General features: G+C 42.4%; 1 protein-coding gene across 7 annotated transcripts in view; it reads right to left on the bottom strand.

Moving 5' to 3' along the window:
- Positions 1-19,514, bottom strand: part of Eml6 (EMAP like 6) — a 262,976-nt gene extending 243,462 nt beyond the window's left edge. For all 7 annotated transcript variants that reach the window (XR_007104749.1, XR_007104750.1, XR_007104751.1 and 4 more), the window contains exons 1-2: positions 19,422-19,514; positions 17,921-18,653 (exon numbers count right to left, since the gene is read on the bottom strand). Coding sequence is in view for 4 of the 7 variants with exons in the window: in XM_047523319.1 (XP_047379275.1) it covers positions 17,921-18,117 (197 nt within the window). In the remaining 3 variants the exon portion in view is untranslated. The remainder of the gene's footprint in view (positions 1-17,920; positions 18,654-19,421) is intronic.
- Between the last annotated feature and the right edge of the window lie 419 nt (positions 19,515-19,933).

The following is a 19,933-nucleotide window of genomic DNA, read 5'->3' on the forward strand; positions in this document are numbered from 1 at the left end:
CCATTTATATCACAACAAAAAAAATTATCACTTGAAGAAAAAAGCTGCCCTAGTGTAGAAAATTAAGCTCTGAATTATGTGAAATTCAAACTGATAATTCGTTCTTTGTAGCTTGGCATACTCTAAGAATTAACAAAAACAAACCTGTTTTCTCTCTTCTCTATTTTGCTAAAACACTTAAATAGAATGTTGTGTAAGTCTTAAAAGGAAATAAATCAGTATAAACCAGATAAAACCACAAACCTGTACTCTAGGGAAACAACGGATTTTCAAAATCTCTGATTTGTTGCTCCATTAAAGCAGATTTGCCCTCTTGGCAAAAAAAGAGATCACTTTGGGAAGAAGAGACAGACTTGATGGTCACCTTGCACCTTCATTCAGTACTCCCTACTGAACAGATGGCATCTCGGGGGTGCTCAATTTCCCAGAATAGGTACTTATGAGCAAGACGACTCAGATCTTCCAGATACCAGGAAGTGCCTTGCCCCCATATGTGGGAACACAGCCCTAATTGGCTACACATTCCTGTTTCCTCCACATTTTCAATTTTTACTCATTGTTCTAGCAATCTAGATTCTGCCCCACAGCACTGGAATGAAATCACTTGAAACCGTTCTTCGCTTGACCTCTTTTGAGTCCCAGTCCTGGTCCATCTTTTTGCAAAGCTCAGTTAACCTCTCCACCACCAGCCCCACCAACATGCAGAAATGTTTGCTCTCTCCTAGGCTTCCGAGACCCTGAACTTGTCCAACTCTTCCTGTCTCTCTGCTCCTTCTCAGGTTCTTGGTGTTCCCTTTCCTCTCCTCCTACTTAAAGGTCAGGATTACCCCAGGGTTCTAGCTTAAGCCCTCATCCCTTTTCACTTCACGTGTTTTCCTTTGACCTCACACATGTGGCAACTGGCAGGAGTGTCTCCTGAATGGCACTCAACAAACGTCCACAACATGCATCTCACCTCATCCCTCTGATCACCACTCTTACAAAGACCATCTCATCTGGATCTTCATCCACCCACTCTTGCCTGAAGCTCAAACCTGCAGTTAAGATTGATGGTTTCTCTCTTCTTGGCAAATTTCCCTTAACAGATTGGCTTGCCTCAAGACCAACTGACTTCAAAATTGAATTCACTGTTCCTATAACACCTCTTTGGCCCACCAAAACCAGCACCACAAGCCCACTCTGGAGTCAGAAGCAGGGGAACCATCCTAAATCTCATGTACCTGGAGAATTCCTCTTACCTTACCTTAAGAATCTCCTCTGTAATTCCTCCTCTCGTGAGGTCCTCCCAGACTCCTCTCTGCCTTCACATGGCCTTGCTCTCCTCATTCCCTTAATGGGACTGCCTCCAGGGGAGGTTGTGTGGGGGCGGGGCGGGGGCGGGCAGTGTCCTATACATGCATTCCCATCCTTCTACTAGTACACAGTGACTGGCACCTGGAAAAGCACTCAGAAAATATTTTTTGACTAAAGGGACAGGCAGAGTCTCTTCTGGGCACTTCCAATTTCTAAAGTCAAATTTTCAATAGGTATCTCATGCCCACAGAGGCCACCATCCTCCTGCCCCAGAACCTACTCCTCTCCCCGCTCCCTCACCCCCAAGAGGACCACTGTCTTTTTAGTCCTGACGCTCATTTGCCTCCTCTCTTGCTCTCCTTCTCCATACCATCAAGGCTCCCTTAGCCTCTGTCCACTGCCTCTGATCCTGACAACCACCTCATTCCCACGTCCATGAAACTTTTTTATATACTTCTACATTCCTAAAACTGGGATCAATCATAGTCACTGGCTTGTTTCAAAGTTGTAATGGCTCCCCTCTGCAACTAGATTTTTATTCTGTCCAGATACAGGGAAATCGCCTACGTTTCTGCAAATGTATCCCTCAGTGTCACTCTACCACCAAAGGTCATTCCCATGGACTCATATCCCTTTCTCCCTAGTCCTGTTTTCTTCTGAGCTATCTTTGGCAATCATGGGTCCCTCACAATAGACTGATGATATAATGCAGGCCCTCTAGCACAGAGGGCCACTGGCTCAGTGTGGCATTCTAAGTATGACACACCATTATTATACAGATTAACCTCCACTATTCTCCTCTGGCCCAATTATTCATTGTTTAGTGCACAAACGCTGAGCTGTCCAATGCAATGTCTTCAGTCTAACCATGACCTCTACCTGTAATACCTTCTCCCACCCTGTCCGCCAGCTCAATTCCCAGCACCCTCCTAGATACAGCTCAATTCCCAGTACCGTCCTAGATAAATACCCCCATGACAGAAAAGGTTCCAGAATGGGCTTCCAAAATCTCTCTAGTCAAATTTACGTTCTTTCTCCTATTCTCCAGCACAGTGGTTTTTTAATATTTTGCACAAAATAATTGGGGATGGGGGAGGTGGTAACAAGAGTATTATTTATATGTAAAGTTGCTATTTTACACATTTTAAACATGTTAATGCAGTAGAAAGAGTATATAATTTATAAGCACAAATAATAAAATATTGGGAGATTCTCAAAATTATTTTACTGAGAGAGGTAAAATCAAAAACATCTGGAGACTATGTCTCCAGTCTAACATTTTTTTCAAAGGGCTCCTTACTTAAGATAAATGTGATTCTCTCCATCTCTCCCTCCTGGCTTATGTATCTCCACATAATAGAAAGAACATGGCTTTGGAGTCAGACAGAAATGGGTTAAAGTTGGACCTGTCAGTTACTAGCCATATGACTGTATCTCTGAATTTTAGCAAGATTACAGGAAAAAATGTATATGTATAAAATATTTGCATGCATATTTGTATCTGCATATATAAAAAACTTTACTCAGGGCCTAGAGGGGTTTCTTCCTCTTTCATGTCATTCTCTAACTCGCTTCACAAAGCTCCTTACATGCTTTATTTAGTTGCATTTCATAATAACCAACCAGGAGGTCTAAAGGGAAAACCTGAGGCTGTGTAGGGGGAACAGCTCCTAAGTGGTAGAATCAGAATCCAACCTAGCTCTGACTGGCTCTGAAGCCCCAGTTTTTCTCACCATATGAAGCACCTTCAGATACAGAGGGGCCAGTGGTCCGATGCTGGAGTGGGGAGGCACACAAGTGGAAAGTAACAGCATAATTTGAAATTGCTCTAAGAGGTATGCAGAAAATACTATGGTGGTAGAGAGGAAAGCGACGTTGATTCTGGCTCAAGATGTCTGAGGGTTTCACAGAGATGGTGGCACAGTCGCCGTCTCTTGGAGTCCATGAATCTGCCCCACAGAGCAAACTGGGAAGCCATGCTAAGCAGTAGGGCCCTGTGCATCCACATGGGGAGAAGGGGAGCCCCTCTGAATCACTGCAGGGAGTACAGTGTAACGGGAGCAAAAGCGGGGAAGGACAGGAGGATAACTGTTTTAGGAGATGATGACATAAAGGCAGGTGGGACTGATTCCAGAAGCACTAGTCTTTAAAGGACAGAGGGACAGGTTAGACCTGTTCTTTAGAGGACTGATCCTAGAGCTAGCATAGTGCAGAGGTTTTGAACCTAAGACCATTTGGGAACACTTTTTTTTTTTTTAAAGAACTGGTTTGTCCCATTATTGTAAATGTTAACATAGAATTTGGTTAAGCTGGCCAGGTTTCCCCACAGTGGTTATAGTTTGTCCTTTGTAATTAGTAAGCATCTTATGGTGAAGTACCATATAAATAACATGGTCCTCAACACACTCTCACTCCTAGTTACAGCATCCACTGATTTTCTACCTCCATCTTTCCATCTATACTTAACAACTGGCTTTCTACACAAGGAAGAGCTTCCCCTTCTCCTGGCTGAGTTATTTGTATCACTATGGATGCATGGGTTTTTATTTTATTCAATGAATTACATTTCATGGCTAAATGATCCCAGATGTGACCAGTGGAAGTTCCTTCAAGCTGACTCTTGTATTATTTGAATATCTCCCTTTATTCTTTGAGTATTCTTACACTTTCTAACACAAGAAGATATTCCTTGTGCTTTCCCTGCTCCAGCTCCAGAGGCAGCTTTTCTCTAAGGAGTTCTGGTCTTTTTGTGGGGAAGAGTATTTAGAAACAGTATTCCTGCTAATGATGTGTTATTGCTTCTTGGTCAACAAATTGACAGAACAAGGAAATGCATGTGTGCATCTTTAGGTGTGTGTATTCATTTATATAGACCTTATCTATATTTCTATTGGGAGTTTTTTTTTAATACAGCTTCATCTTCAGGTCTACTGAATCAGAATCTTTAGGAGTAGACTCATAAATCTATAATTTTTGAAAGTTGAGTCAGGCAGAAGATGGACTAGAAGAGTGATAACAGAGGCAAGGAAACCAGTCAGGAGGCTCCTGTAACCATTCAGACAAAAGCTGATGGGGTATGAACTAGGGCAGACGCAGTAAGTTAGAGAGAACAAGATCAACTGGACAGGGAGCTGACTGGACAACAGAGGTGAGAGTTAAAGGCAGGATCAGGCACCCTGCGTGGATAGCAGGATGTGCACATCATCACTGACACAATGACACAATGACACTAAACATGTGTTTATTTATCTTCTCACTTCTCTTCTACAGATTATATAAAAAGTCAAGTGACATTACAGGGAGGAAATAATTGTAAAACATTCTGGAATTTATCCCTCTTTCATGATATTTTTACCATATGAACTAGAAACTGAGTTTTACTCAAGGCAAGAAGGATGACTTAGGAATTCATTGTCAGTAGGCCAGGTTCTCACATAGACCTGACCAAAGTGATTGTGTTCATGTCTACTATGCAGAGAAATAGACCTGCAAGGCGTTTTACCAAGAAGCAAGGTGTATAACAATATAGCTTATTGTCAAAAAAGAAGATAAAAAAAAAAAAAGAAGAAGAAGAAGAGGAGCAAGTCTGCTGGCAGTAGAAGTCATTAAGCTGATATGCTGCTTGCTACCACTGCAGCATAAAACTCATTGGAGCATGAGCAAAATATATAAAGGAGATGTAACAAGAAAACTAAAAGGAAATGATCCTTGGACATTCCAACTGCTAAAACAGAAAGTTTAAAACCCAGATAAAAGCACAATCCACAGAAAAATAATATTTTCAGTGTTTAGTAGTAAAAGCAATTTATCAATAATCTCCTCAGTGCAAAACCCACTGGGCCCTTTTCCAGAGATACCTGATTCTATTGTACTAATATAGTTGCATCTCCTCCCTGATCTTGGTTTCCAGAGCTCTCCATTTTCCTGGTTTATCTCCATTCTCATCTTTCACAGGCACCTCTTTTTCTGCCAGTCTTCTAAAAGCTATCTTCCTCGAAGTCCTGACCCTGACCTCATCTCTTTCCTCCCTGCATTCTCTGGGTCATCTAATCTGCTCCTGCACATATACTCCAATTCCCATGGCTCTCTCCTGACTCACCTAGATGTACAGTCACCTCAGGTATGTATATCACAGACTCAAATATAAATACAGTCTTGTATCACTTTAACAACAGGGATACATTCTGAGAACTGCACTGTTAGGTAATTGTGTCACTGTGCCACCAACAGAAAGCGCATTTACAAAAACACAGATGGTGGAGGTCAATCACTCAACATGGCCTCTTGACACAATCGAGAGATGTAGTAAACATGAAATGTACAAAGCTGTTGCGGGTGTCACAAGACATACCATTTCACACTAACTTTTTTTTGCAGTAAGTAGGAGTACGTGCTAAAATAACAATAAATATTATAATACAGGATATACATAAACCAGTAACAGTAATTATGTTATTATCAATTATTATGTACTGAACTGTACGTGCTATACTTTTATTTGATGGGCTGCACAGCAGGTTGGCTTTACTAGTATCACCATAAACACGGGTAAGCTGGTGCACTGCATCATGGCAGCCGTGACATCACCAGGATAGGAGTTCTTCAGCTCCATTATGAATCTGACAAGATCATTGTCATTTATGTGGTCCGTCCTTGACCACAATGTCACTATACAGAATGATTGTATGTTCAAAACTGAACTCAGTTTCCCCTGGCCTTGTACCTACTCCTCATTCTATTTCAGTGAATGAGAACCATGATCCCTCCAGCTGGTCATGTCAGAAACTTGAACATTACCTTATACCTGTTTTCTTTCTGCCTTCCCCACCCTCTCTGGCTATATTCAATCAGTCTCCAGGAGTCTAGAATCTTCATAAAACATCCGTTGTCTGCCTTGAGTACTGCCAAAATTACCTTACATCTGCACCACTTCAAGTGCCTCCAGTCCTTCTCTCCTCCAAGCACTGTCCACACTGCAGTCAGAGCAACCAGTCTGCAAGCTAATCTAATGGTACTCCTTCTTCCAGAAAGAATTCTCTGATGTCCACCCCTTCCCAAGAATGGTTTAGGGCTATGTCCTAAAGCTCTCACATACCTGGGCCAACTAACTACCCTACAGTTGATATCTAGCTACACAGGTATGTTTAATATTGTCCTTGTGATTATATATTCCTTATGATAATATTTCTCACTTTTGGGTCCCCGGTACCTCATGCAGTGTAAGGAAAATAATTGGCACTCGAGAAATCTTTGTTGCAAAGTATTTTTTTTCTCCTAAGCCAAGGTTTCTTAATACATGGTCCCATGAACAAATTTCACCTGGTGCCCCAATACTGTCCTTTATAAACTCCTCTCCACCCCAATTCAACACACATGTGACACTTGTAGTATCTTTTTCAACTTTTTAAATTTGGACATTCAATCTGCTTTTGTCTTTTTTTTACACCTTTATTTATTTATTTATTTATTTATTTTTATGTGGTGCTGAGGGTTGAACCCAGAGTGTCACACATGCTAGGCAAGCACTCTACCACTGAGCCACAATCCCAGCCCCTTGTCTTTTTTTTTTTTTAATGAGGATGAAATTTTTTGCAAAGGATAGGCTAGATATGTTGTTAAATGTCCTTCAATTTGCTTTGGTTTATTTTCTTATGATTAGTTTAAAGTCGTGAATTGTTGGCAGAACAACCTGATAAGTTGGGGAGCCCTGTATGTAAGAGGTGAATTGGGGAGAAGAGACAGACGATGGCAGTCAGGCAGTAAGAGAAAACCAAGGGGCCATAACACCAGGGCAGAAAACAGAAGGATATTGATTATAAGGTGGTCAACCGTACCCTACGCTGTGAAGAGGATAAGTAGGATACAGCCCCATATAGCACTGAAGGTCACCTGAGAAACTCCAAAGAATGATTCCAGTGGCTGGCAGAAGTAAAAACGAGTTCATTATGTTGAAGAATAAATGAGAGATTAAAAAAAAAAAAATGAGGCTGTAAATAGAAACAGAATCTCAGAATTTAGAAGGGCTCTTAGAAGAATCATAGAGATCAGAGACTCAGTCTCTTCATTTTTAGATGAGGAAACCAAGGCCCAAGAAGTCACCTGTCTGGTTAGAAACAGCTAGTGCAGAGTTCTGTCCCATGGAACCCAATCCCCAGGCACAGTGCCATGTTCCCTCTTCAGAGAAGTTAGTACTGAAGGAAGAAAGAATAAGAAAGAATCCTGAAGATTAAGAAAGTAGAAGTCTCCCGCATTTAATGATCTTCCTACAGTGTCAACTGGCCGCCTCTTGCCCTTTTAAGTCCCTTCACTGGTCCCCACTGTAATGTATAAAGCTGCTCTCCCGCCCATCAGGTACAACTATTTTCCCTGCCTCCCAACCACTTGTCAATCTGTGAACATCCTAGCTAGCTATTGGTTCATCAGTCAGCTTGTAAGTATCCTTCTCCGATATTGGTCCCCTGTTAGCCCATCGGAATTCAACTGTTTTACTGTAGCTTCCCCGCCATCTTTTTTCCCTTCCTTCTGTCTGTCCTACACACTTTTCTCTATCCTCCTGGCTTTCCACTCTCTCTAGCATGCACCCTTTCTTTTCCTTTCTCTTTTCCTCTCATTTTCTCTCTTACCCTGCAGGGAGACACTCTGTTTGCTTAATAAATTCCCTTATGTGATTTCCCGTGTCCGGTGTGGTTTTGTGGGATTTCCTTACACCCACAACTTGTGGAATGAGTTGTAAATCCCTTAGTGATCTATTCCCTACCCCCTAATGCAGTTCACATCCCTTCCTTCTCTCCAGCAGTACTGAGCTAGAGTACTCACTCTTCCTTTGGGGCACGCTGCTCTGACAAGTCCCTGAATCTCTGTACAAGATGTTGCCTCCTGGTGTTCCTTCCTTCCTCTATTTCCTTTCTACTCACCCATAAAGCTGCTTTTCATTCTGCAAAAGTGATGTTCTCCAATCCCCTGCCATAGAACTCGTACTTCTATACCTTTGGGTGAAACTCTCTGAGGCCAGGAAATAACTTAAACTTATTTAGAGCTGGCAAGTACTATATTACAATCTCTGCACACACCTAGACTTCATTACCCTCTTACAAACATTCCATTGTATTTTCAAGTTACTTCAAAAGATCATGTTTCCTAAATCAAAAGGGATACGAGGGCTGGGGCTGTAGCTCAGTGGCAGAGCACTTGCCTTGCATGTGAGGCACGGGGTTCAATCCTCAGCACCACATAAAAATAAATACATTTAAAAAAAGATGTGTCTATTTACAACTAAAAAAAATTGTTTTAAAAGAGGATACAAATCAATATTGTCCTTAAAATACAGTCAAGAAAAATCAAGTAATTCAAAAGGAATGTTTATAAAACACTATGTTAGGGTTTCTTTCTCTTCCTCTTTCCCTGCTCCTCCCTAATCTCTCCCCTTCCCTAATCTCAGGAAGAAAGGAAACAGGATTAACTTTCTTCCCCATCCTAGGCAGAGTTACCCGTCCACCACAGGAATCCTGACTTTGGGGATGGTACCAGATCTCAGAAATGATCATCTCCCAAATTAACAAGTGAATTACAACTGCAAACAGAGAACACTTGGAATATAACCTTTGAGTCACTCCTTTAAAAACCCCCTCCTGTTGATGGGCAGAATCACAGCCTTTGGGATAGGAGTCCCCTGAGTTTCTCCTTTCCTAGCAAAGCAATAAACCTTCTTTTTCCTTTCTCCAAAAAAAAAGAAAAAGAAAAGAAAAAGAAAACACTATGTCCTCAATGCCTATATTTTCCATTCAGACCAGCAGAGCAGTAGAAGAAAGTCAAATGGAATTGCTGTCACATTTAAGTGCACCAGCCTAATTGATCATTACTGCCATCCAAATATTTCTTTTAAAAAGAAAATTCTGAAGTCTGCCTCTCAGTGACAGCTCAGAATATTTTCAGAATTTTCTTCTCACAAAGTATGCATAAAATGAGTTCTACAGAAAGTTCACCCCTATTTCACACCTTGATCCTTCTAGCCAATTTGAGATATGAAGAACGAAGAACAAATAAAAATATATTAGGCACTTAGTATGCCCACGAACAAGGTTCTAGGTGAGGGATTCCAAACATGGAACTCAAGAAGGTGGAGAGGTGGTAAGTCAACAAACACATCATGAAGGAATGAGACTTTAAGGGAGGCTTTGGCATAGTGGTCTAGACACATAAGAGGAAGAAGGGCCTAAAACAGTCTGGCGCTGTCAGATAAGGACTCAGAGAGAAATGACCCTTGCTTTGAGGTTGAAGAAAAGGAAAGACTTTGTAAGCAGAGAAATGAGGGGTCACTTCAGGCAGCCCAAATGGCAGGTACAGGGATGAACCAGCACTCCCCAGAGACACCCTGATGTGGCCTCTTGTGAGAACTGACAATTCCATGACACAGCATATCACCCATATTGTAAATTTAAACCCTGTTGATTTCCCTTTCCTTGTCCTCAAGTCAGTATTTCTCATCTCCATCCTTGTTTCTAATGAATCATTTGCCTCTTCTTCTAGGCCAGCTTCTACAGTACAGATGCCATTCATTTCTCCTCAGTCCCTAGCCCTTATTACATGATTTTCCTTAAAGGGGAAGCCCTCTGAAACATGGTCTCACCCTCTAGGCTACAAGTGATTGAGCTAGGTGCACATAATAACGCATGCTAGGTTGATTAGATTCTCCTTCCTAAGAATTTGGAGTTAGGACTCACAAGACTGATCCAGCTGGTTTTCTAGGACCAAGCTGGACAGTCATGTGTACTGAGGGACTGACACAGATTTGGGTGGGTGGAAGTGTGGTAAGTCACGTGCAAAATGAATTGTTGAGTTAAACAACCAGTATAAAAGCCGTGAAAAAAAAGCAAATATTTTATTTAGAGAGAAGTAGATATGTGAATCCCTGTGATGCATGAGGACATGAGCAAGACAAAGAAGTAGGAAAAGACCAGCTATAGGGCCTGAGTGGCAGTCACACTCCCTGCAGTTGAGGTCCAAAAATTTTCTTATCATCTTGTAATTCTTGCCCTGATTGTGCTTCTTTGAAAAAGTTTTAATTTCTTGCAACTGATGAGCCCTTACTTAGAAGATACTCCATTATTTGCAGGTCTTATTTTATTATTATCTATAAAATCAATTAACAATGAACACAGAATGTTTTAATAACATTATTAAATAGGAATTAAACTAAAAAAGAAGGCCCAAACCTTAAAATAATTCCTAATAGTCTTAGAAAAATTCGCAGACCAGCCTATTTATGTACAACCAACCCAGAGAGATATTCTTCCATTTCCAGAAGGTAGAGCTGGGTTGCCGCTCCCTCCTCTATGCTGATGGGAAAGGAGTGGCAGAGACCTAGTGGGAGATCCCAGAATCCTTCAGCTTCTCAGTCGAGGCCATTCCCCTTGGGGAAAGAAAGGAATGAAATAATAAAGAGATAGAGACAAAAGACCATCCTCTTTTACAACTCCATCTATTTTTTATACCACCACCACTATCACTGGGCTCAACAGACCTGTCTCCAACAGCAAGGTTGAAGTTTGCAAATCCTTTTGTTTTATTTTTTTCCCCCTTTAACTTGTGCATTGCACAAGAGGGCTGGGTTTGTAACTCAGTGGTAGAACACTCACCTAGCATGTGTGAGGCACTAGGTTTGGCACTGGCACCACACGAAAAAATAAATAAAATATATTGTGTCCATCTACAGCTAGAAATATTTTTTAAAAAACAGATTAAGAGTAAACGAATTGAATGTGTACATAATTTCTGGTCCATAAGTCACAGTTACTAAATAATACATTGGTTCTAAAAGGTTTAAATGCTTCTATTTTATAATATATAAAATTTATATGTTCTTTATAGGATCTACAGCATCTTTACAAATACAGGGCAGCAAATTAATCTTTTTAAAGCTTATTTTCATTCTGGGTCCCTAAACGCTCAGCATCTTCTGTATAGAGGAAGGGTACCCTGCTAGCAGAAAGACTGTGAGTATCTAAGACTATTTCATGGGGGAAAATAATCTTTTCAACAAATGATGTTAGCACAATTAACCTTATGAAAAAGTCTGAAATTGGAACCATATAAAACGTTAACTCAAAACAGATCATCAAACTAAATGTAAGAGCTAATACCATAAAACCCTTAGAAGAAAACATAGAAGTCTTTATGATCCTGGATTAGGATCATACTGGTTTCCTAGTTATGACATTAAAAGTACAAGGAAAAAATACATAAATTGGACATCATCAAAATTAAAAACTCTCACAACTCAACAAGAAAAAGACAAGTCTACTTCATTAGCTTGCAATATCTTTTGAATTGAAAAACATTGGTCTACTGAGTTCTGAAACATACCAAGGAAGTCCTTAAAATCCTGCTGCTGAAAATGTGCTCTGTGGATTAGCAACATCAGCAGCACCTGGGAGCAGGTTAGAACTGCAATATGCCAGCGCTCACTCCAGACCTACTGATATACTTCTGAATTTTAGCAAGGGTCCAGATGCCCCTGAAACAAAATGATATTTGAGAACTATTTGCACTTGGAACTTCAATTACATTTAAGACCAATCCAGGGGCTGGGGAGATAGCTCAGTCAGTAGAGTGCTTGCCTTGCAAGCACAAGGCCCTGGGTTCGATCCCCAGCACCCAAAAAAAAAAAAAGACCAATCCACACATGACAAGCTCAAGTTAATCTTGAGCCTGGTCACTGAAGGTGTGTAGTCCACTGGTTAAAGGATGGACTTCTGAATGGTTTTCTGGAGGAAGAGTCAGCAAGTCAGCTCCTAGAAGCTTCTCTTTCCTTTCTTGGCAGCAAAATTTCACCTCCATTACAAAGGTGTTCTGACCCACATCCAAAGGGATAGAAGGGACCTAGGATGGCCTGCTTGGTGATGCTTCCACAGAACAGTTTCACCACAGTAAAATCTACTTCTCTGACCGACCACTGGGCTGATATCATTCCTTATAATGTAGTACCGTTCAGGGCAATGTTTTCAACCAGTGACTCATTACATGCTAACTATTTTTTTCAAATAAAAATGTGTTCATATTTCTAAATTAAAAATTGAAATCCATGGTGTGGCAAGGAAAAGTATACCCTTGACAATAACTGAATGGAGTATTTGTGACTGTCCTGGGAAATCTAGGACTTATGGTACCAAAACCCATGAGGCATTAATGACCTGGATGAGAATTATGATGACCTTGGTCTTTCTCTGGGTGTCTATACCAGAATTCAGGGCACACCAAGCTTTTTCCCACCCTAGCACCTTTGCGCGTACTCTCTCTGCCACCACACCTACACCTGTCTGCTCCTTCTTGTTTTTCAGTTCTCAGTTTAAATGCCACCTCCCTAGGGAACTGCTCTGCAAATCTTATCTAATGTCACTTCCATACCCCTACTCAACAGCAGACCTTAGCTTTTACCAAAAGCTTTTGCTTTGTGCTCTTGCCAATGCACAGAATAAGGGAGATTCAATGAATACTGGGATGATCCCAAAGAGCAATTCTGCTTAAATCTACATCTCTCTCAGAACCATACCTGTAAAATGAGGCTATATCCCTGAGTGGGGTAGGTGGAGCTCAATAAGATGACATAAAGTATGTGGTGGAAAGTAGGCACTCAACTCGTATAGATTTGATTCTATGTAAGTACCTCCACACTTCCCATATTAAAACTGATCAAGCAACTAAAAAAACAATAAAATCATATCTCCAAGGCCTCATGTGAACCTGTTTTCCCTATAATCCAGCCCCAATCTTGGCTGTTAAACCACTCTCTTCAAACCCAACAGGTGAAATTGCATTTGCCACACTAATCTGTTTTATCCATGTCACAATTTACACTTTAAAATTTTAAATTAAATGTCTCCAGTAGGTCACTATTTCAAATAATTGTTTCAAAGTGGGGATGTTCTAAAGTGAACTTGAACATGATTCCATTTCTAGACTGAGTTCTAGCAATCTGTTTCAAGTACTCTTAAATAAAGCCCAGGATTTATAGACCAACAGATGATAAATGAAATTAAAATGAGCTTACTGGGTTGTAGCTCAGTGGTGGCACACATTCTTAGTATGTGTGAAGCACTGGGTTCGATTCTCAGTACTGCATATAAATAAATAAAATAAAGGTTCAAAAAAAAAGTTCAAAAAAAGGAAGAGCTTACTGAGTTCTGGTTAGGAACAGGCACAGTGATAAGAACCACAGTGACTAAGAAAAATAAGAAGCTGTAAACCAGTAAAGCAACAGTACTGGGCTTTGGAAATCAGACTGATCTGAGTTCCAAAGTCCATTCTACAGTCTGCCAGAGGGTGACACTTCAACTCTCTGTGCTTCTGCTGCCCCACCACTGGGCTAGAGTTTGAAACACTGCCTCCATTGCAGGGTTACTGAGAGGATGCATGAGACAAATCTCATTTAGCTCTGAGTCTGGGGCTCAGGAAATGTTAGCCCTGCTTATATTAAGATTCATCCTCAGTATCAAGGACCCCAAACATATTTACACATGAAAATACTCAGAATGAAAGAATGGCACTAGATACGCAGCAGCACTGGTCACAAGCTAAGCAAAACTTCAGGAATACTTGGCATTCCTTTATCTGAGGATGGTAAAGTCTCCTGGCAGACGTGAGATGGAAGCAGATGGAGCCTTGCAGGATATAGATACCAACAGGACCCCTGCAGTGGGCACCTTGTATGTAATATCCACAGCACACTATAAAGTAAATACCTATAAGCCCTATTTTATACAGTAGCTGTTTTTCTGCTGAGATAGTCACCTAACTTGTAGCAGACCTAGGTTGGACAGAGGGAGGATGGGAGATGGGGGAAGATAATTAATTCCTGTATGAGGCAGGAAACAACAGAGTAATTATATTATATGGCAAGTGGGAGGCAAACAACTTGAGGTTTTTTTTTTTTTAATGGAAAATAAAGATAGATTAGCAAATTAGGGTTCAAAAGAATGGAAAGCTAAGGAGTCTGGACTTCTGCCTGTGTGCAATGAGAATCATTGTTCTGCTTTTGATGTGTACATGTTCAATTATTTTAATTAAATATTTCACTATTACTAAGAACATTTATTGAGCATCAACTAAGGGCCAGGCCCCACATTAAACCTTTCTATATGTTGTTTCTAATAATTACAACTCTGCAATTTAGCTATTGTCACCCTCATTTCACAAATAAATAAGGCCCTGAGACGTCGCACCATTCACTCAATGCCTCCTGTAAATGGCAGAGTAGGTTCTGTGTGTGATGTCAAAACCAGTGTCCTTTCCCCTAAGACAGCACTGCAGATAAACCTCCCTTGAAATAGAAAGTCATAAAATAAAGGAGAAGAAAATGGAGACAGGGAACTACCCAGAAGCAGTATAAGGACCCAGAGTAAGGACATTAATATCTCAACCAGAATCACTGTGAAAATGGAAAACAGGGTTATGAGAACCAACGTGTTCATGACCTTTTCTTTCATTTACTCCCTCTCTATGTCATGTTCTGCTACCTGAGGTAGAAACCAAGTTAGTAATTATTCCAGCTTCAAGCCTGATTTGAGTCCTGTTGCTAGCCCAACAGCAAATGCTGCTTTCAGCATTTCCTTGTCCCATCACAATCTTATCAGAGCTAAAATTCAGCTCCATTCTCTAATCTGTTATCTGCATTGAAAGGCAATCATTCGAAATAATACAAGTCTCCACATCCAATAAATCATATTATGCCTCACATACCAACATTTTAAAAAATCTGAGTTAAATACATAGCTTGTCAAAGCAAGAAGACACATATGCTGAGCTCTAACGAGCTCTGCCGAATCCTACATCATTATTAAGGTTCATCGTGAACTCAGAGAGCACATGGTTTTACAAAAATGGACTGTGTTACCAATATTTGTCAGGCTGCCTTCTAGGTAATATTTTTGGCAAAGATGCACACAAGTAAAACAATAGGAAATGTATGCACATGAATATATCTTTCAAACTAATGTAAAAGCTAAGTACCAAGTGAATAATAACTTGCACTATCTCATTTGACTGAATCAAGAGTTAGAAGTTTTAATGTTCATGCAATGATTCCAAAAAGCGAAAATATTTTTGCATTAAACCTTAGCAACAGTCCTCTCCATTCAATGATGAACTCAGTATTTCAAGTGGGAAAACAATAGTATTCTGGGATATACAGAAATGCATAAAGATAAAAGACTGTGCATTGTGGTTTGTGTACTGCCCTCACCAGAAAAAGAGACTTACATATGTAAGATAAAACAAAATAACAGCATGAACATTCCAATTTTATAGTTCTTAATTACATAATGATCTGTGGTCTGTGCTTTTGAACCCACTGGACTTAATTTTATTCCAACATGCAACAATATACATGGATGTTAGGGAACTCTTCTCACCTGTACATACTCAGACCCAATCAAATATCCTTGAGAATTTAGTAATCAAGTCCTTTCTCTGTAGTCAGGCTTACTACTATGTCAGTACAAACATAGAGACAACTATTACCTTAATAAATAGAACATAAGATAAACTGTCTTTTTTCTCATCAAGTAAGGTTCCCTGCAAACCCAATTATATAAATAACTCAATCACCAATTCTGTTTCTGTAACCATCTAAGCCTGATATCCTCACAACCCCACTAGCCCAACTGTTCATCATAACAACAGTTTACTGCAACTCCACCCTTTTCCCACCTTTAGTTTCAATGGTGCATTTAATTTTCCCCTATTAGAGGAAGAATAAGGATTAAGAGTTCAAATTCTCCAAGTAGTTCATTGAACTGTCACATTAATATTATTTAACCCCAGGGAATTTTCTGTTTGCCGCTCTCTCCCTTCTCCCAAAGGACTACATCTTATTTTGATGCTGTAATGGAAAACACTGCATTAAGACAGAGCAAAAACATAATGGGTTTAAATTTTTAAACATCTAACCTTTTCATGAGTCACTGTTAATCATTTGCACCTGTGACTTTAATAATCAGCCTGGCAATTAGAGAAGCAAAATCTGCAGGACAGAACTAAGTAAGGATGCCTCACTCACAATTATTACCACATCAGGAGGGAAAGAAAAAGCTATTTTGTCTTATGTGACATGAAGAAAGTTTTACTCAGTGCCACCAAATCTAAAGAACATTAGAGCTCAAAGTACTTAAAATCTTCAAAAAAAGATTCACACACACACACACACACACACACACACACACACATATCTGTAGTTTCAAATATTAAGATTCTAACTTCTGTAACAAGTTTTCAACTTTAGGTCTCAGGAGGAAAAAAAGCTTAGAAATATAAGCACAATATTAGAATATTGGGAGGGGAGAGCTAATTTTTTAAGTCATTTTCCCCAAAGAAAAATTAGGACTATTGATGTTACAATACTTTATCACTTATTTCACTGTGAAAGGTAAACAGTAAAAGTGGGCAATATTCTGATGGAAGTTGCTCTGCATGAATGAAACACATAAGTTTGGAAGGTAAAAATATGGTCTCTGTCAGTTGTAGTCTATCTTCAGCAAGTCATTTTCCTTATGAGCAGAGGTTCCCGTATCATGGAAATCTTAACAACTAAAGGTGGCAAAGGATTGATTCCTTGTGAACAGCATCTGAACCACACCTTGTTTGGCCACACAAAAAGCTGACAAGGGCAGGAGGAAAATGTGTCTGGTCCAGAGAGAGGACAGGGCCAAGAATCAAAATATGTCCCCTTTGGGGGCTGGGGAGATAGCTCAGTCGGTAGAGTGCTTGCCTTGTAAGCACAAGGCCCTGGGTTCGATCCCCAGCACCCAAAAAAAAAAAAAAAAAAAAAAAAAAAAATGTCCCCTTCAATTTAACAAGAAGGGCCCCTAAAATGGTTATTCATCCAATGCAGTTCTATCAGTCAGTCCTGGACCATGTCTGTGGGATGCATGGTAGGGTTTTGTGGTCTAGCAGCTGCCAGTCTTTTATAACCTCAGTGATGTTGTGGAAGCATCCATAGTGTGTAAATGTGCTTTTGGCATTAAAGCACTGCCAAGTGAAATAGTAGAGAACAAACTTCCCCACCCACTGCAGAAATTTCCAAGGTCCAGAGCATCTGGGATGAAGATTCCAAATTACCTGTAGCAAAATTTCTTTGTGGTTTCTTTTTTCCTTTTTTAATCCACTTGCTGATGAACCTACTGAGGGGCCGCCCAAAGATGATACCCACGGTTAATCTATTGGTCCTACTATTTACCTAGTTAGCAGGGTAAGAAGTGTTTAATAGTTACCCAGTTCTTCCACTTGTAGCAGGAATGAACCACCAAAAAGAAAAAGGAAAAAAAAAAAGCATCAGAACACTTAACTCCGTAGAAATTAAAAAGGCTTCCGGAAGGATAAAGAAAAAAGAAACCTCTCCTTCCCCACCTGCACCACCCCACCCCCCGACACACACACACACACACACACACACACAGTTTCTGCCCTAGCCCTAGAACCAGCAGCCCTTCTGTAATTCCATGAAGCTCCAGAGAGAATCTTTTATTTCATGGGGCTCCCTGATTAGACCCTGGGAAAGCCCAGTTGGTCGTTCCTCTTCCCACCCTTCCATCCTTCACACCCAACCCTTTCCCGCTACCCCAGTCCATCCCCTTACCTGATAATGTCGTCGTTGTGTCCCAAGAAGAATTTTTGGCTGTGCTCGCGGGTGTTGTACACCACGCCGACCCCAGCCACAAAGTAGACCACCTCCTTGCCGGCCGTATAGTACAGGTTGTTGCGGCACTGGTGACCCCGGTACCCGTACACCCACTCCAGCCGGAGCTGGCAGCTGGGAGCTGTCCGATCCGCCATGATAAGCCGACCCCACTCGCCCCCTGGCCCCCCTGCGCGCAGGTCCTTGGTCCCTGCGTGCCGGGTCTGTCCTCCTCAAGGCTGGGGCTGCTGCGGACCTGCAAGGGTTCAGTGTGCAGCGCCGGGCGCTGATTTCCGCGGCGACGCACAGGCACAGCCCAGCGCGCCGGCCGCCACCATCATCCGCCGCCGCCAGAGACGAGCCGCCGCCGCCGGTGCGCGGCAGCCAGACCCCGCCGGGCGCCCCGGCTCCCTCCCGCGGGGCGAAGCGGCTTCGGGGGAGCCAGCACCCGCGCGCGCGCGCGCCTTACTGCACCTGCGGGCTTCGGCCCCTGGGAGATGTTCTCGGGGGGGTCACCCCGCCTTTTAAATCAGAGATCTGCATATCCAACCACTGATTACCCAGTTCGCTCACTAAGTTTGCAGTGCACAGGGGCTTCACAGCAGGCAGCGGGATTTAATCTGTGACAGTTTGTGTTTGACAGGCAGCCCAAGTAAGCTTTGCCATCACCGTCCTTGGATCCGACACTGACAGCCTATATCCAGGATGCGAGACCGAGGAAGAAAGAAACAGATTTTTTTTGCATAAGTCACCTAGTCCAAGAAAATGATCCCCAAACTAAACCAAGTTTTTTGTTATTGTTTTTGTTGGGGTTTTTCCCTAATTGCCAAATACTGCCCCTTTCTCCCTTCAGATCCATTTGGATAAAGATGTGAAATATGCCCTAAATGCTGCTGGCTGGTAGTTGTTGATTTATTTGAAAGAACATTTGTTGTTTCCCCATTAAGCCAGAAGAACATGCAGTGGTCATTTTTTAGATGATCCAGTTAGCTGTCATGTATGTGATTAAAATTCATATCCTCCTTGAACCTTCTTTTCGTCGAGAAAACCATAAAGAACTTAGCAGTTCTCCCTAATCAGCAACTCCAGTCTTACGTTATAAAAGATATTCTTAATTGGAGGAGGAAACAGGCACTAGTGCACTTGGAGGAAGGAGAGCGCTACCTACAAAAGCCCTGGGTCCAGAGAAATTTAAAAATTAACAAGTGGCAAAAATCGTACACCTCTTCTCCGAAAGGTCTGCCTATAGATTAGGGGGCGGGGGCGTAGGACCACTGGGGATAGCCCGCCGGCCCCCAACACACACACACACACGCACGCACACGGCGATGCCGTGGTCCAAGAGATGCCCGCCCGCAGGGACACCCCGACCCGCGCCCGCTGCCGCCCTGGCGGCGTCCTGCAATCCTCCCACTCCAGATCCTGCCTTGCGCGGAGCATCCCAGTTTTCTCCGCCTCTAACCTCTGCTGCTAGCGAGTGCCGCCGGCGCGTCCGGGATCCCGCACCGGCGAGCGAAATCCTCTGCCTGCGCTCCCCTACCCTCCCCGCCTCCCGCACCCGGGGATGGGCCTCGTCACTAGGGCGCCGCGGGAGACAGGTTTTCCTCCAGCCGGGGCTCCGGGGGCGGGGCCACAGCGCGGCTTGCGGGGACAGCGGCGACGGGTTACTAGGCGAGATTGCGGCGCTAGGAAACGCAGACGCCGGCGAGGGCTGGGGCCGCCCCTCCTTTCTCCGCCCCGGTAGCCCCTTCCCTGGTGCATACTGGGAAGTGTAGTCCTCTCTTCCGCGGCAGGCGGGGGGAGCGCACAAAGAGGACCGCAAGTTCCAGGATTCCGCGCGCCCGCCCTCGCGGGCCAAGCAGAGGCCCGCGCGGCTGTGTGCTGAGCCTGCGGTCTTCCCTCGGCAGGGGACCGCGACTCTCTTAAGGCAGCCGCTTGCGGGCACTGGCGTTCCACAGGGTCTGAGACGGGAGG

Source organism: Sciurus carolinensis, chromosome 13 (genome assembly GCF_902686445.1).
Source record: "Sciurus carolinensis chromosome 13, mSciCar1.2, whole genome shotgun sequence".
NCBI classification, from domain to species: domain Eukaryota; kingdom Metazoa; phylum Chordata; class Mammalia; order Rodentia; family Sciuridae; genus Sciurus; species Sciurus carolinensis.